The sequence below is a fragment of the Lynx rufus genome, unplaced genomic scaffold, assembly GCF_022079265.1.
Source record: "Lynx rufus isolate CCGP_SWC_20201006 ecotype Redwood Valley unplaced genomic scaffold, mLynRuf1.p SCAF_4, whole genome shotgun sequence".
NCBI lineage: Eukaryota > Metazoa > Chordata > Mammalia > Carnivora > Felidae > Lynx > Lynx rufus.
The window spans coordinates 18573843-18598379 of record NW_025814856.1 but is presented as its reverse complement, the minus strand read 5'-3'; the positions used below and the strand labels follow the sequence as shown (position 1 = coordinate 18598379).

At 57.3% G+C, this 24537-nt stretch overlaps 1 protein-coding gene across 2 annotated transcripts; it reads right to left on the bottom strand.

Moving 5' to 3' along the window:
- Positions 1-269: 269 nt before the first annotated feature.
- On the bottom strand, positions 270-24537 carry SEMA3F (semaphorin 3F). 2 transcript variants are annotated; one of them, XM_047096530.1, is made up of 18 exons: positions 24426-24537; positions 10375-10535; positions 10228-10290; positions 9991-10110; positions 9191-9283; positions 7552-7645; positions 5648-5767; positions 5304-5443; positions 5076-5190; positions 4843-4912; positions 4529-4673; positions 3195-3417; positions 2504-2592; positions 2326-2367; positions 2016-2173; positions 1756-1823; positions 1329-1462; positions 270-680 (listed from the first exon to the last, which is right to left on the bottom strand). In XM_047096530.1, the coding sequence occupies exons 1-18, from the start codon at positions 24535-24537 to the stop codon at positions 270-272; spliced, it is 2358 nt and encodes a 785-aa protein (XP_046952486.1). The 2 variants fall into 2 exon arrangements, with proteins under 2 accessions (XP_046952486.1, XP_046952487.1); XM_047096531.1 differs by lacking the exon at positions 9191-9283.

Here is a 24537-nt window from a genome sequence, read left to right as displayed (position 1 = left end):
TGTGGTCCTGGCCTGGCCCTGCCAACTGGCTGGGCCTGGTTAAGTGGGCTCTGTTTCCTGCCGTCTCTGACCAGCATGGGTCTAAGTTTTGGACGGTGCTGCCGCTGAGGCAGGCTATATACAACCCACCAATAAATACTGTCTTTGCAGGGGCAGGGTGTGTATAGAATATAGATATTTTATATATATATATATATATATATATATATCTTTTATATTAAAAGGGACAAGGCCTAGGCTGGCCCATTTCAGGGCTCAGACAGCTGGCCTCATGTCTCTGGAGGGTGGTGACGGCGGTTCCGGGGCTTTTTCTGGTCCTGGGGTTCAGGAGGCCTGGGTGCCCCCGGGGCCTCCCTGGGGCTTGGGGGCACATGGCGCCAGTAGCCCTGGCAGTACTGGTGGATGAGGCCCACTTCCGGCTGGGCCAGCAGTTGGGCCAGCTCCTGGTAAGGGGGTGTGGGGGGGCCGGCGCCTGGCAGTGGTGGGGCGCTCACAGCTGGCGGTGGGAAGAGGGCAGCATGAACGGCATCCCGACCCAGGACGTGCAGCTGTACCCGTGTGACGACATGCTTGAAGTTGTTCTCGGTGGCAGTGCAGGAGTAGAGGCCACGGTCACTGAGCTGCAGGGCGCGAAGCAGCAAGCCCTGCTCTGTGCGCAGGAAGCGGTCCTCCGCACGAATCTGCAGGGGCAGGGAGTGGGGGCTCAGGGGTTGTGTGACCACTCGGCTGCCTAGCCAGCTCCCAGAGCAGACCCCTTCTGTGCCCATTCCATGGAGGGGCTCTCATGTGGAATTTCCATATACCAAGAAAATCCCACAGTAGTTTTCCACATAACATCTGAATAGGCATCCACACACATTTCCATTTCAGGATCATAAGGGGATTTCTGTACAACAAGAGAATTTTGGAGCAATCACAAAGAATTTCTTTTTAATGGGAACTGGCGTATCCATATAGAATTTCCACGTAAGGAGAGATGCATGGAAGGCATTGCCATAAAATGAGGGCTACCCCACAGAATTCCCATATACTAGAGTTCAACCACATGACATTTCCATATAATGAGGTATACCTCCAATGGAGCACACACATGGAATTTTCATGTAAATAGGCATTAAGCGGTTTCCATATAATGCAGAAATCCCAGAGTTTCCATATAACTAGATTCACCTGAATGATTCCCACATAGGGAAGGGAACTTGGAAGGGCTTTCTTAGAATGGGGGCTGCTCTGGGTCAGCTCCTATATCACATTTCACCCACAGGGAATTTCTACTGCACAGGGGACTCCCACATCCGCGGTGGGGGCTGTGGGGTATAAGAAATCACCTCACGGCGCCGGTCACTGGGATCTCGCTGGAACAGCCACTTAACTGTGGCCTGGGGCGAGCGAGGCTGGCATTCGAGGAAGGCTGCACTCCCAGCCACACCGTACTGCACGGACTCCACGGTATTCTTGTTGGCTGTGGAACAAGGGGGCACTGCATGAAAGCAGCATTGCCTCTGGGCAGACTGTAGGGTGGCCAGAGGCAGGTGCCAAGGGGCATATACAGGGACATCCACCCTGTATAAAGGCAGGGCTGCACTATCGGGCACCCACTTCTTGAGGGAGTGGCTAGGGACATCCCATCTCTAAAATCCCAAGCCCCCTTATGCCCATGGACCACGTGAGAATCCTTCCCTGGGAGCAGCTCCATGGACTTCACAGGGTTCCACACTGTGAGGAGTGCCCAGTGGTGAGTCACAGCACACTCACCGTTGGAGTTGAACCCGCGACACTGCCTGATGGGGTTCCCATGCCGGACATCCTGCCGGCGGCTCCGCCTAGATGAGGATAGCGCCTCAGCAAGTATTCTCAAGCAAGTTTGCCACCCCCCACCCAGGCCCCTGTACCCCCAAGACTCCAGGCAGGAATCCCATCCATAAACTCCCCTAGGGTAATATATCCACCACCAAACCCCCAGGACAGGGCCCTGGGTCCGGTGGCTAAAATTCCAAGGGCCTGGGGGTCCATACCTCTTGGAAGACGCTGTGTAGCGGGAACAGGCCTGGCCATCCCAGGCACAGTAGGGGTCCCGGGCGAGGCAGCAGTCGGCACAGGCAGCCCCATATGCCTGGCAGCGGTGCAGGCTCAGGTGTGTGACACCCACAGCTGAGGCCACGTACAGTTGTTGCTGAGAGCAGGGGTAGGGGCTTGTCAGTTGCCTTCCCACAGCCAGCCCCCATCACGTTCCATGCCTCAGTTTCCCCATCCCTATGCCAAGGGCAGGACCCCAAGGGAGAACAGGCTCTGTCCCTACCCCCAGCCCACCTCACCAAAACTCACCCTCTTGGAAGAGATGGTCATGGTCTTAACAGGTGCTGGGTCCTGAAAAAAGATAGGGATTAGTTTGGGGCCCTGGGGATGCCCTCCTTGTCCTGACCTAGAGGTCTGAAGTCTGAAGTCAGAAGCTGATACCAAGGAGGGCCAGGGTGAGACGAACAGTTCTGGGTGTCATACCCACCTTGAAGACCTCCACCTCCTCCAGCATTAGCTCCTCCATCTCCTGGTCATCCTTGGGCAACACGATGACCTTCTGCACTGTCCCGCGGTCTGGAACGGGCCGGGCAGGGCCTCAGTGGGGCTGAGGACACTGGGGAAGGGGTACCAGCCTCAGCCCCTTCCCCCACCAGGGCCCCAACCCCCCAAGGGCAGTGGAGCAGGAGCTCTGTGCCAAGGTTGAAGAAGTTCCCTGGATGTCAGGGGCCCAAGATAATGCAGGAGGGGGTCACGGCCAGGGTCTGCCCCTCCCACCCCAGACCCTCAGTTTGGGCACTGCTGAGCATAGGATGCTGGAGGCATTTCCATGTTGAGGGACTGGAACTGTGATGGGCACACCTGCGCATGTGCACACGAGAGCATGTATGTCAGTATCTGGACCCACATATCCTAGAGGTGTCTGCCACCTGTCCCCTCTTTCCTGACCATTCACGGGTCCCCAGATGCCCAGTTTCCCTGCTCTCCCAGCCCCTGGGGGGTTGGGGATGGTGACGGGGTTTCTTTTCTCAGTTATCTAGGCTCCAAAGGATGAAGGTAGCAGAGTTGACCTTGGCAAGCTTGTGGCAACCCCTAGCAGGGTAGGTCCCAGCCCCATAGATCAGCACCCTCCACCCACCGGGCCCAGCGTGGGAGGGACCGGGAGCAGCAGTGGGTACCTGTGCCCAGGAAAAGCACCTCATAGCGCCCATCAGCTGCATCCACCTGGTCCACGGCGACAGTGGTGAGCCGATAGGGAGCGCCTGTGCGGACGACCAGGGGCCGCCGCTGCAGAGGGTACACAGCCTGGTACATGAGCGGGTGGCTGCGCATGAAGTTGATCACTTCATCAGGGTAGTCCTTGGTGGACTTCATGGATGGTGTGAAGGTTCCGCCAGGGCACTGCAGGCAGGTGATGAGCGTCAGGCCTGGGTGGGGCTTGCTGGAGCCCTTAACTTCAGGAGAGGCCTCTCCTTTGTCTGTCCCCATCACATCCACCTGCTCTGCTCCTCAGAGCTCCCATCCAGGATTTTCCCCCTCACCCAGCCCCTCTGCAGATCCTGCTCTAGCAGAGGTCCCAAGGTCCCACACAACCAAATTCCACAGCCACCTCCCTGGCCTCATGCACCAGGACCTTGTGGCATTAGGCAGAGCTGACCGCTCCTTTTCCACGTCCTCACTCCCCACCCTGTTGTCTCCTTCCTCCAGTCTGCCCCTCACCCCAACCCACCCCTCCTCAAGGGACTACAGCTCCCAGTTCCTTTAACACCCTATGCATGCTCTGCCCTTCGTTGGTACTTTTCCCTCGGCCTGCCCTGCACCCCTGCTCAACTCCAGCCCATCCTTCTGGCCTCCAAGTTCACCATTGGGGGAAGCCTTCCCTGGCCTCTGCTCAGACCAGCTCCCCCATCCCAGCCCTGCCCCCACAGAGCCACAACAGATCATGCGGTTCTCCTGCTTAGACTCCTGCAGAGGCCCACATCACACCAAGATTAAGTGAGTCACCTCCCACCGCCTCAGAGGCCCTGCAGGCTGGACCTTGCCCACCCTCATCTCCCTGGCTACAATTAGCCACCTACGCCAACTCCAGCTTGCCCTCCAGCTTTGTCTTGGCTCCCAAACAGCACCCCCTCCAAGCAGCCTGCCACACCCGGCTGTCATCTTTGTTTCAGGGTCCTGGCTGGGTTCTTCACAGCCTGACACTGTGTAAGTGGTATTTCGTTTCATTTTATTTATTTTTTTAAGTAAGCTCTATGCCCAACATGAGGCTCAAACTCATGACCTCAAAATTAAGAGTCACATGCTCTACTAACTGAGCCAGCCAGGCGCCTGTTTTGTTTTGTTTTAAATGTCAGCTTTATTTGAATGGATACATGGTAGATTGATTTGTTTGTATGCTCTGCCTCCCCCACCTGGCCAGGAGCTCCATGATAGTGGGGCCCATGTCTACAAAGGGGCTAACCCAAAGCAGGCCTCATAGAAAAGGGAAAGGTGGAATGACTGGGGTCCTCACCGTGCCAGGCCGTGGGTAGGGCATCTTCCCTGAGAATGGCATCCACTGGTAGTTGGGGCCCTCTTTGTGGGCAAAGGGCCCGTTGAAGACCATGCGGATATCAGCCATGGAGTAGACACACACAGCAGAGCCTCGGAACACGGAGCTGCGGGCAGGGCAGGCGGCTGCTGTGGGCAGGGCAGACCCTCGGCCCAGGGCCCCTTCCCAGCCTGCCCCCACCCCACAGCCTGCCACCAGGCAGGGGTCCTCCACAAGTCATATAATCCCCCAGTCAAGCCACACCCTGCCACAGCCAGCCCCGGCCCCAGCCTCACCCCGAGGAGGTAAAGACAGCATAAATGACCGGGTTCCTCACATCCTGCGTCTGCTGGACAAACACATCCTCTGCGGGCAGAGGGAGAAGACACTGGGAGGGTGCGTTAGCCAGGAGTCCCAGGGCCTTGCCCACTCCTGCCCAGGGGGCCCACCAAAGGTGCCCTGACCACCCATCCAGCCCCCACCCCTCCTACAGCAGCCACAGGACCCAGCCTGCCTGCTGGTTACTCACGGAGCTCATCGAAGTGAGTCTCAATGCCATCCTCGCCGGGCACAGAGCACACCAGTCGTGCCTTCAGGAACGTGCTCCACTTATTGACCAGGCAGCAATGGCCACCGTCATCATTCTGGGGACAGACAGGGAGCAGGGTCAGATCAGCTCTTACCCCCTGCTGGAGTAGGGCTGCTGGAGCTGGCACTGGGTTGGGAGGCGGGGAGATGGGGCCCTGCCAGCGCATACCAGGCAGATGCGCCCAATGCGGGCATACACGGCGGGGCTCTGTGGTGCCTCTGCCGATCGCTCGCGGAAGAAGAAGTAGAGCTTGTCGTCGTTGCGCTCGGCGCTGTCAGGGATGAGCTCAGCATGGATGAATGAAGGGTCTGTAGGTAGGCAGTGGTCAGCTGGGCAAGTGCTCCTCCAACAAGGCCTCTTTCCCCAACAGAATCCCAGGACAAGTACAGGAACAGCCCCCGCTCTTCCCCATCCCAGGCAGTCACAGGGCCAGACCCCCCATGAGTGCCTCTTGAAGATCTTGCCCCATCCTAGATGTGCTGCCCACCCAGGGTCTTGTAAGCTGCCCTCACCATTCAGCCACCGAGAGTTGTACTGGTCTGTGCGCATGGCCGTCTGCTTTCCCAGCGTGCGGAAGATGGCTGCATCGGTGCCCATGAAGTCGATGTACACACCAGCATAGAGCTCCTCATCTGTGGGCGGGCAGGTGGGTCAGTTAGGGGATCCCTTTGTTAGGACCAGGGTACAGCGCAAATGACCTTCAGAGCAGGGTCCGATCTTCCCCTCAGGCTCCCCTGGGCATGACTGTCTCATCAGCGGGGTCCTGGTAAATGTTTAACAACTGGCTCTGAGGATTGCCTGGGTGGCTCAGTCAATTGAGTGGCTGAGCAATTAAGCATCCAACTTCGGCTCAGGTAATGATCTCACTGTGAGTTCGAGCCCCGCTTCAGGCTCACTGCTGTCAGCGCAGAGCTGGCTTCAGGTCCACTGTCCCTCTCTCTCTCAAAAAAAAAATAAATAAATAAACATACATACATTTATTTATTTATTTAAAAAATGTTTATTTATTTTTGAGAGAGAGAGAGAGAGAGAGAGAGTACGAGCTGGGAAGTGGCAGAGAAAGGGAGACAGAGGATCCAAAGCAGGTTCTGCACTGATAGCACGGAGCCCAACGTGGGTCTTGAACTCAAGAACCATGAGATCATGACTTGAGCCAAAGTTGGACGCTTAACCAGCTGAGCCACCCAAGCGCCTCCAAAATAAATAAACATTAAAAAAAAACAAAAAAACAACCTGGCTCTGCGAGGGTTGGGATTAGCAGCAATTAGCTCTGATTAGTAGTGAGAGCCAATTTCTGTAGTGTAAATACTCCCACCATGGCTGATTTCAAGCTACTAACTTGGGGTCACTGACAGTGGAGCCGGGGAGAGCTGCCAACACTATAATATAGTATTTCTACCCCACAAATACAACAGATGCAAATAACCTCAAGAACAAAGATAATGATAAAATGTAGTAAAATAATTTGGAAGTAATGAGTTTTGAGTATTTTTACCTTTGTTTCAAGGTAATTTATTTGTAAATTATATAATTTAATTTTTAGTAATAACTGTGTTTAATAAGAGCTGGCTCACAAAATACCTGAAAATTTGCAGATTTAGTAACCATGCTGGCTCTAGACTTGCCCAGGGCAGGCCCTGCCTTCCCCCATCAGACTCCCTGGTCAGGGCTCTGCCATCAGGCTGACCTTTTCACTCACCAAGACGGGGAGGATAATGTCTCCCACCCCCACCCCAAGACCCTTCCCAAGCTTGGAGGTGGCACAGTGCTCAGCAGTTGCTCTGAGAGGCAGACTGGGTCGGGCAGCCAGAAAACAGGCAGAGTACAGGGACCAGGGGCCTGGTGGGCTCACCCAACCTGGCGGTAGGGGCAGCAGCTACTCATGAGGTCCCAGGCAGGACCCCTCCTCAGAGAACACTCTCCCAACTCTCCTGGGCCAGACCTGACACAAACCGCCCCCCCCCCCCCCGCTGGTCAGAGGGCCACGGCTCTCCATCCGTGCTTCCTTGTGGGGCTCTCCCAGCCTCCCAGACAAACCAAGAATGTATAGGGAACCACTCCCCTCATACCTCTCCCAGTACAGACCGAGCTTCTCTTCTCTCTTAGGTGGCCTGTGGCTGGGAGGGGTCTGGCCTTTGCATGGACACTATTTTAGGGTAGGATCTGGCCCCCCTTGTACCCCCTTCTGGGGGTACCCACTCTGGAGAGAGGCTCACACCACTAGTCTCTACCCCTCAGCTCACACTGGAGTCTGGTCTATAACCCTCCCCCTGACAGGTGGGGCCCCATGGGAGGGTTCAGGGATGGCATGGTCATGGTCTCTGCCCTGAGGTAAGTGTTGGTGCCATGACCCCCATTCCAGAGGCAGAGGCCACGCACTTAGGCTGTAGAACCAGGGTGGGGTGGAGGCACTCACTGATGAGGGCTGAGGCCGTGTCCAGCTTGGGGTCGTACGGACACTTGCCCTTCCCTGACTCGAGTCTCTCGGGCTCCAGGTAGAAGATGTAATCCTGCAGGGCAGAGGGGAGCTCAGCATCGTCCAAGCTGGTCCCACAGCTGGGGAGGGCAAGGGTCATCAGGCTCCCAGGGTGAGAGCAGGCCCCGAGGGACACCCTGAAGCCACCCCTTCACTCCCCAGATATCCTTGTGTTTTAACTGTCCAGCCAGATCTCCCAGGGCAGGGCCACGCTGCACGTTCCAAGGGAGCTACTTCCTGGTCTCAGATAAGACCTGGGAATCAGGGGCTGAAGCCCCTCCATGCCAACTGGTTCAGGATGACTCTGGTCAGGGCCCCCTTGGGCTTGACCTGAGCTGTGGCTGCCTGTCCTTGGCCAAGATGAGGCTGACCGCCTGACCAGGGCAGGAGGTACTGACCAAAGGCCTTTGGTCCTGACCTTTGTTGCCAGGTCTCACCAGGCCAGAAGGCTTTGAGGGTACCGTGTCCCCAGGCTTTATGTCCTACCTGTGGTCCTCAGGACAGAATAATAGGCCATAGCCTTTCCTCTGCCCCTCAACAGAGCCCCCACTTCCCCATGTCTCCACAGTGGGCAAGGAGTTGAGGGGTCCAGCCCAGACCACATGGGATTCACAAAGCCCCCCATGCCTCCCAGCCCAGCCCTGAAGATGCTAGGAGAAAGGTTGTTGAAGGCACTGGGACCAGGATGAGCTCGTGGGACGAAGGGAGGGAAAAGAGAGAGGCACAGAGGCAGGAAGGAGGTGGCAGCAGGTGGCAGGGATGGTGATGGGAAGGTGTACACAGGCCCACTTCCAGTTACACTCTGCACACATGACTTTCTGCACGCATGGGGCTGCACACACAGCTTGGCACGCATCACTGTCAGCACACGGAACCCACCGCTCACACCCTGGGCACACGTGCAGTCTGAACGGCCCCACTTTTCAGCACTCCCCGTCACAGACACACCTGCTCAAGTGACCACTTGCTCTATCATTCACTGGCAGCCCCTGCCCCCCTGCCCGCCCCTGCCCAGCCCCAGGCCCCCCAGCCCAGTCCTGAGTTGTGACTAGTGGACAGACAGTTCTGTCCCTTCCACCCCAAGGGAGCAGAGTCCCAAGCATGGGAGTATGTGGGACACCTGTGTCAACCCACGACCCACAGAGGCATGGGGCATGGACACCTGAGAGTAATATGGCAGACTGCATACATGTGGCACATTCTGACTCTGGATGCTACCTAAGGTGTGAGTTTGAGAATGCACAACACGTGCCCAAGCGTATGTTGGCAGATGCTCATGCACGTCTACACACATATGTTGAGGGCTGAAGCACTGCTGTCCTCAGGCTGTCTTCCCTACCTGGTCCTTCATGATCTCTTGCCTGTAGGGGCTCACTGAGGCTGACATGAATCCAGCTGGGAATGCCTTCAGAGCCTGAGGGCACTGCCAGGGAAGGAGTGGGATGGGGTTCCCAGAGTACAGGGAAGACCCTGAGGAGACTGGCCTGGGGTGCAGGTTCCTGGCTGGAAGGCCAGGCCCAGGGTGAGTTCAGTTCAGAGGCAGTGCTGCCCGGCAAGGGCCTGGAGGGATGAGTCCCACCTGGCGTGGGGCTGTGGGCGTCGGGCGGAGGGCACCATCCGTGGCTCTGCTGCCTCGGCCTTTGACCACCTGCATCTGGGTCCAGGGCGTGGCCTGAGAAGATGAGGAACAGGGGTTAGAACCAGGGGTGGCAGGGGCTGGGGGAGCGGGCCCGGGCTGCCAGCCTCTCACACCACACGTGCCAGGAACACACGCGAGCACCCGGACCCCCAGAGTACACATATGTGCCTGTGCGTGCACACATACACACAGCTTGTCGAGCACCTGCACACACGTGTCCCTAAGTCCAATCACTCTCACAATTGTCCTACAAGGTCACACCAGCTTACATACATGCCCACATGGAAATGGAAAAAGGCAGAAGCGGGCAGGGTGGGGCAGAGCTGGGGAAGGGGCAGCTCTCCCCCAGGCCGTGTGGGAGAAGCTGACCCAGGTGTCCAGCCTCCTGATGCCGAGGCCCTGCCAGGCCCTCTGGCTTGGCTGCAGGGGCACGGTCCACAGGCACAGCCAGGAGAACTGTTGCACGTATGGAGCGAGCGCTTACTATATGCCAGGCACAGTGCTAAGAGCCTTGGGAGCGTTAGCTCACTGCCTCCTCCTCACACCAACCTGTGAGAAAGGCAGCTATTAGCCCCATCTTCAGGTGAGGAAACCGAGGCTCTGAGAAGTGAAAGAAGTCACTCACCCAAGGTCACAGGGCTGGAAAGTAGTAGGGCTGGGGTTCAAGCTCATCCTCCCATCAGAACCCTGGCACATGGCCACTAATGGGGCAGCACAGGGCCAGGGTGGGCACGGCTTACCTGGGCACGGCGGCCACGGTTTACATAGGTGCACATGGGGTTGTAGGCGCCAGTCCCACACACATACAGGTGTGTTCGGTTCCAGGGCTGGATGAGCCTGACGAAGTTCCCGCACTCACCCTGGGGCCAGAGGGAAAGCCAAGGAGGTGCCCAGTTGCCTTCCTGGCCCCACTACCTCCCTGAGGTCACCTGCCCCCACGCCCCCCCCATGCCACCTGTAGACCTCTCTGCACTCACATTGCCATCCTTGCCTGAGAGCACGCACTCCTCAATGCGCTGTGGGGAAGCCGCCCAGTGGATCTGCCAGAGACAGGGATCAGAGGGTGCAGCCCTGGGGCCCCATGTTCTTCATCCCCCCAACCTGGCACCGGGGCTGGCCCTTACAATGAGGGGCTCGCGGTTGATGTCATGGAGGTCCAGGGACAGCACATAGTCTTTGCTGCCCACGTACATGCGGTCATGGTCCTCGTCTTTGAGCAGGATTCGGTAGTCGGTTGTGTTGAGCAGGAAGTTGAAGAAGTGGGCAGTGCCTGTGGCCTTAAGTTCTGTGGGTGGAGGTCAGGGCAGCAGTTAGGATCCTTGGGGACCAGCCAGACATGTCCCCTTTGATGGGGGGGGGGACCCCTACCACACAATCGTCTTAAACCCCTAGCTTCCCCTCTAGAGCTTATGGAGCTCCCTCTCTAGTCCCTGAGATGCTGAGAGGAGAAAGTGGGACAGGTGGGCAGGCCAGCGAAAGAGCCACACCCAGAGCTAAAGCCCTGACTCATGGGCAGCCCCAGCCAGTCTCTGGGTCCCAATGAAAGCCAGTGGGCGTGGACCAGGGCACGTGATAGCATCAAAGAGTCTTTGCTCAGCTGGGGGTTAATGCTCCCACACTCAGGGTGGGGCCTGCTTTCCACAGGGGCCTAAAAGGGTTAGGGTTAGGGTTAGGGCGTTGGGGGTGGGGGGCAGGTGCATCCAGGACAGCCTGCAGACGCTGGCACAGATTGGGATGCCCTGTCCTCACCCCAGCTGCCCACCAGACAGAAGGCCAAGCTGACACACACCATGGTCCCCACCTTGTCTGAAGCTGGTTAGCCAGGACACTGAAAAGCCCTGCTGGAGCTATACTGTCCAACAGAACTTGGATTTCCCCCAGATCCCACTGGGCTGCTGCAGGTGGAATTTTCAGGCCACTTTGAACCAGCCAGGAATAGTCTTTCCTGGGAAAGAAGCCCTCCCCCTAGCACTAGTGTCCCAAGCCTGGGGGCAGGGTCCCATTGAGTCCTTCATTTCTCTTCTGCATGAGTCTGGCAGCCCTGGCCCTCCCATCCCCAGACTGCTGGGGGAAAGTCCTCATTTCTAGGGATGAAGGACAGGAAGAAACTCGGCCAGTGACAGGCCAATGACAAACACAGGACTCTAGAAAACTTGGGAACCTTCCTCTGGGATGGGGAGAGCCAAGGGGTCTTCTTGTCAAGCCCCTCCTCCACCCACTCCCAGCTATTTTTAGCTCAGCAGGAGAGGAAAGATTATAGTGAAGGTGACGAATATTCACCAGCACAGGAGGCTTGAGATGGCGGCACACAGAAGAGCACATGCATGTGTGCACGTGGCCCAGGCACACACGTGTGCACACACATGTCCTGCACCAGATAAGGCACTCATGAAGGCGTTCATACATATACTATCTTCCCACATCACAGCTGGTAACCCATTTCCTAGGTGAGGCAATCAAGGGGGAGTTCTGGAAAGGGAGAAAAGCTGAGATCCGAGGCCCTAGATGCCATCAGAAGATGGGACCAGCAGGTGGCCTCATCCCATCAGTCAAAGTCGACCTTGACTCAGGCAGCTGTCTCTGACTGGCCTGGCTGACCATGACCCCTGCTGTGTGCTAGGACCCTGAAGTGGAGCTGGAGGGGCTGTGCCTGAGAGTAGCTTCGGACGGGAGCTCCAGGATGTGCTGAGATGGGCGTGGGAAGTGGGCTGGGAGCCAGGGGACTCCCACAGCAGACCCAGAATTACATCTGAGGGGCTGGGGTGGGGGGCAAGCAAAGGCCTTGCCCTGCCCGGCCCTATGTGGCAATGAGAGAATACAGGTGATGACCTTGGCCAACCGCTGGGACGCAGGGACGCCAAGGGATCAAAGGGCCGATCCCTGCCTGGCTACGGCTTCACCCGCCTGTCCGGCGGTGCCTCTGAAGTCCTAGGCAGGGCAGCCTGGGCACCTGTCCTGCACCTGTTGTTGGGCCACTTGGAGTCCCCTGCCTGGCCACCCAGCCATAGTGACAACAGGAAAGTAAACACTCCCCCACCCCCAGGGCCAGGAAGCAGCCAGAGAGGAAGTGGGGCTGCCAGCGGAGCCCCCCCAGGCTGGGACAGCCCGCCAGGGGTTATTTATACCCTGGCTGGGGGCACGGTCTTTGTTGTACCCTTACCCGTTCTACTGGGTTAGGGGGCATTTGGGGGGCAATGGAGGAGAGGGAGGCAGGGGTTCAAGTGTGTACCTACTTTTCCCTACCTAGGGTAGAGTAAGCTCCAAATACCTAGCCCCAGGGACATCTACCCTCCATCCCTGTCCAGTCTTGGGTCTCTGTAATTTGGAACCCCCTTCTGTGATCCAGTACCCAAGCCCCAAGTCCAAGTAACCCTCCACAACTCAGAGCCCCAGCACTCCAGGCTCCATCCCCTTCTGTGAAAAAGGCAGGGGAGAGACCATTCATTCAGCAGACCTACATGGGGAGCAGGAGACTCCCTATGATCTGACATCCTTCCTCCGAAACCTGCAGTCCCTGCTCCCTAACCCCTGGGTGGAGGTGGGGCTGGAGGGAGCCTCCCATTTACTCATCAAGCACCTATTATGTGCAAAACCCTGAGCTGACAACATCTGATTTACAGATGAGCACAGCAAGGCACAGAGAAGAGAAGTGACAGGACCAAGCGCATAGGGATAGGATTCCCACCCAGGCCCATGGTCCTTGGGGCTAAAGGAGATGCAGGCCCAGGCAAAGCCAGTCCTGGTGGTGAGCACTACCCACTGGGAGGGCAAGGCCTGAAGGTAACTCTCCCTCCGTCAACAGGGCATGTGACTCAGGACCCCAGGGACCCCTCCCAGTGGCCATGGGATATGGCGTCAATGGCTCTGTTGTCACAGGACATGATGTTTTGGTCACTGTGGAAACTTTGAGGGGGAGCCCCCATGAGGCCATGTGGGGTGGGAAAGGGGTGGGACCAAAGGTCAGGAATCTTTGACTTTGGCGTGGGCTTCATAACCCCAGTCAAGGCACTCTGTCCTCATTTTCCTATCTAGACCATCTCTTGAGCCCTCCTAATACTGACACTCAAGGTGATCCCTGAAGGTGAGGGTCTTGCTTCGAACTCTGGGAAATGCTGACAGCAGAGTATTTCTTGGGACTTCCCCCCCACCATCTTTCATGGGGTGTCTCTGCCTTGCTGGGGACAGGAGAATGGGATGTGGTCCCAAGTTCTTTCCCCATGCAAGCTGGCTCCCAGATGTCACCATCTCTTGGAGGACATCCCGGCTATACCATTTCCTAGTGCTGGGTGAGGAGCAGAGAAGGCCATGGGGCAGGAAGGGGCTTCCTGTTGACTCAGCCCCAGCCTTCCCCTAACTCTAGCCTGTCTCCACCCCACCCCCAACTCAGGAGCAGAGTTAAACCCTGAATCATCCATCTAAACCCAGCTTACAGAAAGGAAAACTGAGGTGGAGAAGGATGACTTTTCCAGGTCCCCGGAGTAAACTGGGTATAGGGCTGTGGACATAGCAGTCCATGGCTGCAGTGCTCATCTCACTCATGTCAGATTGTAGGAAAGAATTAAAACAAAAGTCCCCATGACAGCCCTGTACCCCAACACCAGACGGGAAGACTGAGGCCCAGAGGAGAGTGGTGCTCACCTCAAGACATAGGGTGAGAAGTGAAACTAGTATCCTGTCCCCCTTCTCTAACCTGCCATAGGGCAAAGGAGCTGGAGGCCTTCATTCTTCCAAGAAGCCTGGGACAGAGCAGGAAGTGGGCCAGTAGTCCTGGGTTTCCTGCTCTGACACCTGTAGCATCAGCAGGGCTAGATCCTCCTGGCCCCCAGCCCCACTAAGGAGCAGAGACTTGGGCCAAGGGGAACTGGGGGTCCAAGGGGGCATCTGTTGTGGGGGTCGGTGTTGACCTGGCCTTGCCATGTCCTCAGGCCTGTCCTCTCCTCTGCTCCACTTATCCCAGGCCCAGCTCTGATAGCAGGAGTGTCACCTCTCCCCCATCTCCATGGCACTACTGAGGGAGGGCTGGGGCACAATCAAAGGTTCTGTGGATGTCAGAACTCAAGTCTGGATAAGCTTTGACCTTGGGGAGAGAGTATGGTGTGCCCAGATAATGCCTCCTGGGAAGGGCACCCCACCCCCATACCCTCACCCAGGCTGGGCACAGGTCGGGTGGGGCGACATCCGGGAAGGCTTTTCCCGTCATTGGGAAGGAAGAGCCTTTTCTGGCATCAGACACCTCATTTCCGCAGTCGTTCCCAGCCTCTAGAACTTCCCCATGGCCATTAGACACTCAAGGTCCTGGCCCAGAATGGCCTGGCAAACGTCCAGAGGCAGGAACATTCTTAGTCCATAGGGGTTTAGCCTTGGGGGTCTCTGTTTCCTCCCTGCTGGAAGCAGCCGATGCCTCACTTTAAAGGATGTGGTGGGTGTGGACAGCACTAAGGAGGTGTGTCTGCAGCCCTCACCCGAAGACCCCAAGTGGGCGGCCCTGACCCCTGCTGCCGACCCCTGCTGCCCGTCTCTAGGACACGGGCTCTGTTGTCAGTGAGGCAGGGGCTGCTGTAAAAAGGGGGTCCTGGAGTGGAGGTGGTACCCCGCCCCCTTGGTTACAGCCTCACAAAGCAGCAGGTCCTGACTGACAGTGTCACCTCCCCTGGCTGTGCTTGAGTACTGGGGGTGATAGAGGGTTCCTGAAGCCCAGCCCTGACCTCTGACCTCATGTGGGCCAGAGCAGCCCTAATCCCTGAGCTAAAGAAAAATGAGGTTGGGGGTGAGAGGTGGGGGTGCTGGCCAGGGTCTCTGTCAGTGCTTTATCCTCCTGCCCTTCCAAGGAACGAAACTGAGGTGGATGAGATGTCAGCACTGGCGGCAGAAGGAGTGGCAGGGCCTAGACAGTCCCTACTGGATGCCCCAGGGGGCTCTAGGGAGGGGTGGCCCCCAGCCCCTTATGACCCCCCCAAAGCTGTGAGGGGCCCCAGAGGAAGGCCTGGGGGCTGGGCTGGCCCCCTGGCTCCCAGCCTAATCCTCTTTTAATGAGCGGCCAGCCGGAAGGCCTCAGTCCCTGGCCGCAGCCTTACAACCCTGGGAGCCCCAGCCAGACTGAGCTGGGGGCAGGGCAGCCCCTGAAGCCTTTCCATGCACCTTCCCTCCCCCTCACTCCCCCCCCCCCCCCCCCCCCCCCGCTTAGCACACCCACCTCATTAATACCCCAAAGCCAAAACCTAAACACTGGCCAGGCCAACTCAGGGCCCCAGCATCTGCAGGGATATATACCAGGATGACATCTGTCTTGTGCTCCCATGGACTCTCTTGGGCATTTACCATTAGTTCAGGGTCAGGTCCCACATGGAGCTGGACAGGGGAGACTGTCACAGCTGATCCAGGGGCTTGCTGTCTCAGTCCCTTTTCTATCCGGGGAATGTTCTGAATGAGAATCCCTAGAAACCAGACCCAGGGTTTAAGCTGCCTCTTCCCTGGGGGGTAGGTTCCAGTTCCTCTGGCCCCAAACCCCTTAATATCTGTCCCCTCCAACCCAATCCTGAGCCAGGCTTTCCATATTGGACACCCAGAGGCCTCCCCAGGAGCCATCCACACTCGCCCCCCCTTCCCCCCAGGCAGGTGAGCCAGGTCGGTGCCAACAAAACCAATTACAGCCGCTCTCACCCAATTAGCAACTAATTATGGCCTTGTAGTCCATTCAACATAATTAACATGTAAATGACTCGGTGTGTTTATATTCAATAACTGCTCTGATTGAATTTAATTTAAAAGTCTGAACTAGGGACCCAGTTACCGTATTTCACCATCTAGAGCAGCCACTTCCTGGGAATGTCGGCTCCTCCAGGGGAAAGGGACACAAGACCAGGGTGGAGGGCAGAGGGACAGGTGCTGTGACACTGGCCCAGTCCTGGTGAGGGTAGGGATGGCTGCAGTCCCTATACTCTGAAATGCTACCCCAGGGGTGTGGGAAGGTGGTGAAGTCTGAAGAGCCCCAGTGGGACCCTCAAGTTGGGAAATCCTCTGGAACTAGGGGGCCCCTCTTAAGGGCTACTGTAAACATCCCAGCTCTTCAGTAAACACCAAGCCAGAGCCAAGCTGGAGCCACCCAGCTGGGCTAAAGCTCCACTGTAGGCTTCCCTCCCATTTTGGGGGCTGGGGGCTGAGGGCTGGAGCCTGGGGCCAGCAGGCTCAGCCATGCTATTCCCACGCCCGTTCCGCCCCAGTGCCCGCCTACTCCGCCCAGGAGAGGACAGGCTGGGGGCACAGCTCAACCTGACCCAGGAAAAGCCAGGAGGGAAGACGCAGCAGGGTCATACCCTGGCACACACGCCGGCTGGAAACCCAGGGTTCTACACCTCTCTCCCACGAGGATGTCCAATAACTTTCGACTGTTTTGTCCCAGCAGGTAGGGAGCTCTCTAGCCTAGGTGCTCCAGTGATCCCTGCCCACCCCCATGGCACCTGATCATCTGGGTCTGGGCTGGTGACGGAGCCAGGCGGACCCTTGTAGGTCCATGTAGGACCCTTAACAGCATGTGCAGATGCCTACGAGGACACCTTTGGGCATTTACCAGCCAGGCAGAACTCAGAGCTCTACCCCTGTTTGGAAAGGACACAGTGCAGGGGCAAAGCTGGCCTGCAGGGACCAGGCAGCCCCTGTGCATGGGTAGGAGACAGCAGCCTGGGCCAGGCAAGCAGCTCACACAGGAATGTGCCCCAAGAAGCATGAAGGGGGTTGGGAAGACAGTTGGCCCTGTGGGGAGGGGTCGCACTGATCCATTTCTCAGGTGGGGAGAGTGGATCGGGCCTCCAGCTCCACTGGCCTCAGGGGCCCACCCCGCCTCCCACATTCCAGACCTAGCCCGGAAACCCCTCACTCCTTCCCTCCCTCCCCCGCCACCTCCTCCCTGTGACTGCAAAAGACAACAAACTCTCCATGGCTCATTTACTCCGATAAATCAACCAGACGGACAGGCCAGGATGGGACTGACAGGCTAGTGGGTGTCAAGACCCTCCCCCTGCCCTGCACCCAGCCCCCACCTCTGTTGCCCTCCTTGGACTCCTGGGGTCCCTACAAGCCCTTCATGTCACCCACCCAGAGAGTCCCAGGATGTCCGGACAGTCTCAGTCTCCTTCCCAACACTCAGATGGGGAAACTGAGGCATTGAACAGACAGATGTGTACTTAGGGTCAGCCTTAGGGGATGCAATAGGACAGAATTGGGAGACCAAACAGGACTCAGCTGGTCACCAGTCCAGGAAGGCAGTGAGTTCTCCACACAAGCCTGGTGCTGGGACAGGAGGGTGTTAAACAAAACAAACGAGAGCGACAGCGATAGCACAGGCCGCCCTGGGCAGAGGCCCCCTGGGTGTTGCAGGAGCCCACAGGGCCCCTGAGTTCTAGTTGTTCCTCAGCCAGTTGTAGCGTCTGACCCAAAGGGACCCACCATGCTGGCCGACCGGCAAATACACAGGCAGTGGACGCTGCCCTTGGAGGGAAATGAGAGCATCAGCACCAAGCCCTAAGTGGAAAGAAACATGGCTCTTGGCTGGGTGCAGAGACCTCAGAGGAAAGAGCACGTCCGGGTAGGAAGCCAAAGAGGGGGTCAGGGTGGGGATGGGAGGGGTGGAGGCGAGGGGGGGGGATGCGGGGAGGGAGGAAGGAAGGAAGAAGAGTGGGGGAAGGGGGATCTGGAGCTGAGGCCTCTCACCCCAAAGACTTCCTGGTCCCTGGAGGGGTCTGTTGCTTTGGGGCTGTCCCTGCCCTACAGAGATGCAGCAGATACCCGTACTTGCCAGCAGCCCCGGTGAGAACGCCACAGGTCAGCCTAGCTGAGGCCTCCCTCCCCCACAGGCAGGCCTCCTGGATCCTAGGCCAGCAGCCACCACCCAGGCCCATTCGTTGCTGGGTCAGGACCAGTGGTCAGGGTCTGGAACCCAGGAGGCCTCCACCCTCCCTGAGACTGCTAAACAGCCTGGGGTATGTTGAGGGGGGAGAGCAGTAGTGGGGGAGGGGTGGAGCGGTGGCGGGGTGGGAAGCGGTGGCTACAGGCCTGCCAAGCTCAGGCACCCACGTGAGCTGAGCTTTGGATTCAGACCGGAGCCTTCTGGCATCCAGGCCTCTGGCAAAGGCCCTCTTGCTATTTCTAAGAAAAATGCAGCAGGAATCTTCTCTGCTTCTCCAAAACTCCAAGGGCTCCCTTGAGATGGGGCTCAAATTCCCAGGACAGTACCAGGCCAGGCCAGGCAACCATGCTCTCAGCCCAGTGGTACAGATGCCCAAGTGAGCAAGGGGTCCAGTCACCCCTAACACAAGCTGTAGGAGCCATAACAGTGCTCAGAGAGGGGTCACTGTGGCTGCTCATGGGTCCCAAACAGAGTGGGGAGCTCATCTCAGTGTGGGGAGCTCCCTCCAAGGCATGCCCTACCCAGTGCACCTCTCTCATTGGATTTTCCTCACCATATGTATTTGGTGCCTTTGCCATGAGGAACAAAGAGCTTAAAAACCACAAGGAACAAGTACAAACGCTATGTCAAAGCAGCAAGAGCAGGACTCCATCCAGTATCTTGCCCTTCCCCCAGGTATTATGGCACACACACCTCACCTCTGCTTCTTGCTCTTCCCTCCCAGTCTCCCTGACCCTGTTGAGATGCAGCCTCCTCCAGGAAGCCTGACCGGATGCCCATGATAGTGGCATCCTATTTCTGCCTGACCCCACTCCCAGAACAGGGCTCAGGGTACCTTCTGCAGTCCTTTCCAAACACTGTCACCTTCACCAAAGGTTAGAAATCTCGAGGGAGAGGTGAAGTAGTGCAGAACTCCTTGGGCCTCCCCCAGGACCAGCCCTCACCCCTCTGCCACCCTCAGCATAGCTCCTAGTTAGGAAGTCCCGAGACTTCCTTCACAGGAGCCATAACTGCATTCACAAAGTTAATCCTCCCACGTGAGGCCTCCCAGTGAGGCCAAAACCATTCTTATCCCCACTTTACAGACAATGCAGCAGGGACACAGAGAGGCTCACTACTCAAGATCTATCCACGGCCAGGATGCAAGCAAAGCAGCCTAAGCCTTCAGGATGCTGCCTGCACTGAGCCACTGTGGTCCCCACCTTACACAGGGGGAGCCACGTCCTGGAGAGGCTAAGCCACCTGCCCGGGGTCACACAGCTGACAAAGGTAGAAGGCAGGCTTGTCTGCCTTCAGGGACAGCCCTCTCAACCACCACCACCTTCGAATTCTACCAAATTTAAGTCCCATGGAAGGAGCTGGAGGTCTCCCAGGGGTCAGGGGCCAAGTACCCACGGCTCTGAAGACAACCTCTGGGCCCCCTGCCACCCCTGGAGGGGTCACAGGGTTGGAGGTGCATACATACAGGTGCAGACAACCAGAAGCCCACTCTAAGGCCGCTGCCTCCAAAGCCACAGAGTGAAAGATACCTTTATGGGCCAGAATGAGATTTTTATCTTGGCGGTTTCTCTTTAAATTCTTTACGATTACGAAGCAGCGGGGGCTGCCAAGGAACATGATTTACTCCTTGAGCATGCACCAGCTCCTCACTCAGTGCCAAGGGAAGCTGGAGCCAGAGAGGGAGGGGCGGGCGTCATGCCAGGGAACCAGAGACAAGGCCTGTGCTGCTGAGGCCCAGCTAGTGGCGGTCCCGTTTGAGGCTTGGCTGGACCTGGAAGGACCACAGCTGAAGGCCCCCAGACCTGAACTGGCTGACTCAGGCTGGGCCTGAGACAGGTTCTCAGCAAGTACCAGGACCTACTCCATTCTCTCCACGCGCCAATTGCTGGCCAGCTGAGGGGCAGCCAGCCTCCAGGACCTCCCAACTCCCGAAGTGGCCACTTCCAAGTCCCCTCTCAGGAGTAAGGCAGTTCCCATTTCCTGGAAAACTGAGATCCTAAATGCAGGAATCTGGGCTCAAGTTCACGCTTTGGGTCTTCCTACCTCCCTCCTCCTGGCTCATCTGGAATACCGGCCCCTCCCCAGTTTGCTAGCTCCAAATCCCACTGTAGCTATCAGAAACACCTGACCTCTACCCAGTTCCCTGGTGCCACCTCTGGCCTCTCCCCAACACCTCCTCTTCTGTGTTCTGAATCTCCTAGCCTCCTTTGGCTGGCCAGGGAGCCCCTGGGGAGGCAAGGGCACATCCCCCACTCCTCACTGTGCAGTCAGGCCTGGGGGTGGGGCAATGCTCCATCAGGGCTAAAGGCACTTCCACCTGAACCCATATTCACCCACTCTTCATCCCCCACTTGGGTGAAGTAAACGGGCTATGACCTCTCCTAACCTCCAATCTCATCATTTCCTAACAAGGAGACCTGGCCACTCTGGTTCTCTGATGCCACATGCAGATGACGTAAGTAGTGGCACTATTCTGGGCCATTAGCCCCAGAGGCTCAGAGGCTGGGCTGGGGTGGGTGCATAGGCAGTGACCAGCACCTACCCACTCACCCTCCACCTACAGAGTGTCGTTCCCCACAGAGCAAGCCAGTTATGCCTGGAATTAGAGAAGATCCAAACTCCAGGGCTACTCTGAACACAGGAGCCCTTTCCTCTCCTGGACCCTTGTTTTCCTTCTCCAAAAGGAGACAGCTTCCTAGGGGACTCTGATCAGTAGTGGACTGGGATGACGGAGGGCTGGATTTACAGGAAATAAGCAAACCCAAGTGCTGTTGCTTCTGTAAGCAGAGGGTATGAGAAGCCTGCCCAGTGCAACCTCAACCCTCTCCTTAGGAAATGAGGCTGGGAAGGCTAAGGCCAGCACTGCAGGATCCTGGAGCCCTGTCCCTAGCTCATGGAAGAGGGCTATACCTGCTTCCCCCAATCCACCCTTCACTCTCTCGGTCCTGAGACAAGCTCAGACATCAGACAGAGCCAGGCTCTGCTGTTGCTGAGTGACAGGAAACCTCACAGAAAACCCATGGAGACCCCTCTCAGGCCTTGGAGACACCACCACATGGTTATCATCATGGGTACCTACTGTTACTTCTATTATTTTCATCTTTCCTGACTCTTCTGCTCTATCTCCCTACTCCTGCCTTGGTTTCCCCAGTAGCCCAGCCACCTCATGTCATCACAGAAAGGACCCTTTTCCTCCACCAAACACCTCTTGGCCCCCGTGTCCTGGCCAAAGCCAGCCCAGGCAGCAGGCAGCTGCATATTGTGGGGGTGGCTTCCTGGGATAAAGTAAACATTCCCCAAGCTGAACAAAGGACCTGGCAGGGCACTCACACCTCCCTGCTGCAGAGGGAGGTGGTGCCCCCTGGCTTGGGTCATCTCAGGATGGGGGAAGGGAAAGCTTTTTCTTCTAGGCTTGGCCAGGGACTCTGGGGTTAAGGGGACTCCAGACAAGGATGGGTGGAGGAAAGGGTCCTGCTGTCCAGGCTCTCTGGTCCCAAGCATCCATGAGCTCTCAGAGGACACCTCATCTCTCCTGGAAATCTTCCCCACTTGACCCCTCACTTCTGCCTGACCTTGGCTGTGTTGCTAATGGAAGCTCAGGAGATGGGCCATAGGAGCCCCCCTTACCTGGACTCTAACTGAACCTTGGGCCCCTTCTCCCTTACACTTTCTCAGCTTTTGGCCTGGCTGGGGTGCCCAGGCAAATGCACAGGCAGCAAGCCCAAGCCTGGTCCAGTTCCTGCCTTTGTTCCTTTAGCTGCCCTGGGCAGTGTGGCCCCTCATGCCAGCACCTCCGGCTCGGGAGGGTCTGGCCCAACCAGGCCGGAACTGGCACCTCCCAACTGCAGCAAGACCAAGGGTGGGGGTGGGGGGGGGTGGGAGGAGGGCCTAGGTTGAGTCCCTGGGGCCTGGTACGCCAACTGCTATATCCAGGCAAGGCACAGAAGGAGAAACTGAGGCATAAAGCCAAAGTGACCACCAGCGCTTCTGAGAGCAACCCTCTCTATGAACCTCAGGTATGCCTGGGAGAAGAAGCCCTTACCCACCCACCCCCACCCCTTTTCTAGTCCCTGGCCTGGCTGTGAGATCCCAGTTTCTATGGCCGATGGTATCCATTCTCTGTAAATGCTTAGTGAGGACCTACTCTTCACCAAGGGCCACTTTGTGTACATGACTGTGCTGAGACGGTCCAGCATGGGGGGTGGATACATAGGGCCTGGTGCACAGTAAGCGCTGGGTTCCCAGGTGGCACTGACCAACTGGATGTCCATTATCTTTTCAGCCAGTCTGATTGAGACTTGTTCACTGCAGACCCCTTGGTACTCAGCATGAGGCCTGGCACAGAGTAGGGACTCAAGTATCTGCTAAATTAAGTGATTTCTAAGCATACAACTAGGACATGAGGTAAGTGGGGAATGGGGAAAGTCATCCAGGGCCGGGAAGCCTGTGTGTGTGAGGGCACAGAGACCTGGGATAGGGTGGCCCCAGGCACCCTATGGCCCCACCCCAGGCTGCCACAGCAGTCAGCACCATAGGCTGGCTGCCAGCAAGCTGGGCTTTTAGTCACTGCGGGTGTCGGCTTCAGAGCTAATTGAGAAGGAATCGACCTGACCAATGTGGGCGTCAGCAAGGCCAGGACACCAGGGTTCTATTTCTGGCCTCGCCTCTGCCTCCTGCCCGACCTTGGCCCTGCCCTTGCCTGAGCCTCGGTTTCTCTCTCTGGAAAACAGGAACAAAAGTCTTTGGCCCTTTGTCTCTGGAGGTCTAAGAAGGTTTAAAAGGAGCATATAGAGGAACTCCCTAAGTCTTATCTCTCTTGCTTCCCCTCATAGGTCTCCAGGGTGATGACAAAAATACTACCCAGGGTGTATGTCTGGGTTCTAGGGTCCCAGAGGTATGAAGACAAGCCCCCACCCCCCTTGCCCTAGTGGGGGGAGGGGATGCTCTGCTCCCCCTGCCGGCACCCTGGGCTGGGAAGGGAGTGAGGGGGGGGCCAGGCCCCTTCAAGATTTATTAATCTGCTCTAAGGAAATCCACCAGGGAAGCATGGAGGTAACGGCAGAATAAATCTCTCCCCTTCCCAGGCCTGGGGGCAAGGGGTACTCTTACAACCAAAAGCATCACCCTCAGCCCATTCCACAGGCCCCACACTGGACTTCTTCCAGGTGCATCTTCAGAAATGCACTCCTCATTCCCCCCATCGACTCACATGGTGGGATAAGGACAAGGGAGGGGCTCTGCTGGGGACATGGGGACGTGGGAACATGGTGAGGAGGAGGCTGGATCTCGGCCAAACCTGAGGAAGGAAAAGTCAGCCCAGCCTTTCACCCCAATATGTGTGCCCGGAAATCTGGCCAGCCAGGGCTGAGTGGGCCCCACCCAGGGCAGCCCACTGGACACAGTGACCTTGGGCCAGAGGAGAACTCAGCAGTGACCCCAGATCCCCCGGATCCCAGCATGGCTGCCACCCCTTTTCCCAGGCGGAGGGGAGAATCTTCTGATCACACAGACCTTTGAGGAAGTGGCTCGTGAGTGAGCCATTTGGACACCCTGAGTGTGTGCCATGTGTATTCACTGCCAGTGGGTGAGGTACAAAGGCAATGAAGCTGGGGAACCTCTCACTCTGCAGACCCCAACCCATCATTAAAACCTTCCAGTGACTTCCAAAGCAACGTGTTCATTGGGGATCTCAGGAGCTCAGACCTGTCTCTTACCATGTGTTCTCCTTGAACTCGCCAGGTAGCCTGCCCTCCCCTCACAGCCAACAGCACCCTCCCTGATTCCTGGGAACCTCTCCCATCTAGAGACCCACACCCCAGCAGAGTAGGTCCTGCCTCTCCAGCTTCCTGAGGCCTCAGTGTCCACCTGACTATCTGCCCTTCCACCCCAGGGACCATCCAGGGCAGGACCAGACACAGAGCTGTGGCAAGGAAGGGCTTCCACAAGTTTGGAGGAAGTGGCATCTCTCTCTCCCCAATTATCTATCACACAGAGGAAGGCACTCTGCAGACCCTAGGCCACCCAGCCTGAGACCCCACATTCTGCCTCCAGAAGGGGCCCAGACTCGAGAGACTTCTCTGAAATGTCTACGTGGCCCGTTCTCCAGCCTTTCCTGGCAAGTTACCATTGTCCTTCCCCTCCCCACCCACACAACCAGGGTGACCCACGTGGCTGCACAATATGTCTTTTTTGCCTTGTCTTCCCTGTCTCCTCAGCATCGGGCCAAGCTCTGTGGACAGAGGATGAGGATGCCAGGGCAAGGCAGCCTCTTACCTTTGAATGAGAGCCGGACCCGGGGCGTGGCTGGGAGGTGGTCCTGGGTGGGGGTGGCTGGCCAGGCCCCAGTCAGTAGGGAAGCCCAAAGGAGAAGACCAGCAACAGGCAT

Coding starts and splice junctions, on each gene's coding strand:
- SEMA3F (XM_047096530.1), bottom strand. CDS start 24,537: ATGCCTGTTGCTGGTCTTCTCCTTTGGGCTTCCCTACTGACTGGGGCC. Junction 10,536..24,425: donor GGTCCGGCTCTCATTCAAAG/GTAAGAGGCTGC, acceptor CTCCACCCACAG/AACTTAAGGCCACAGGCACT. Junction 10,111..10,227: donor TCTCAGGCAAGGATGGCAAT/GTGAGTGCAGAG, acceptor CTCTGGCCCCAG/GGTGAGTGCGGGAACTTCGT.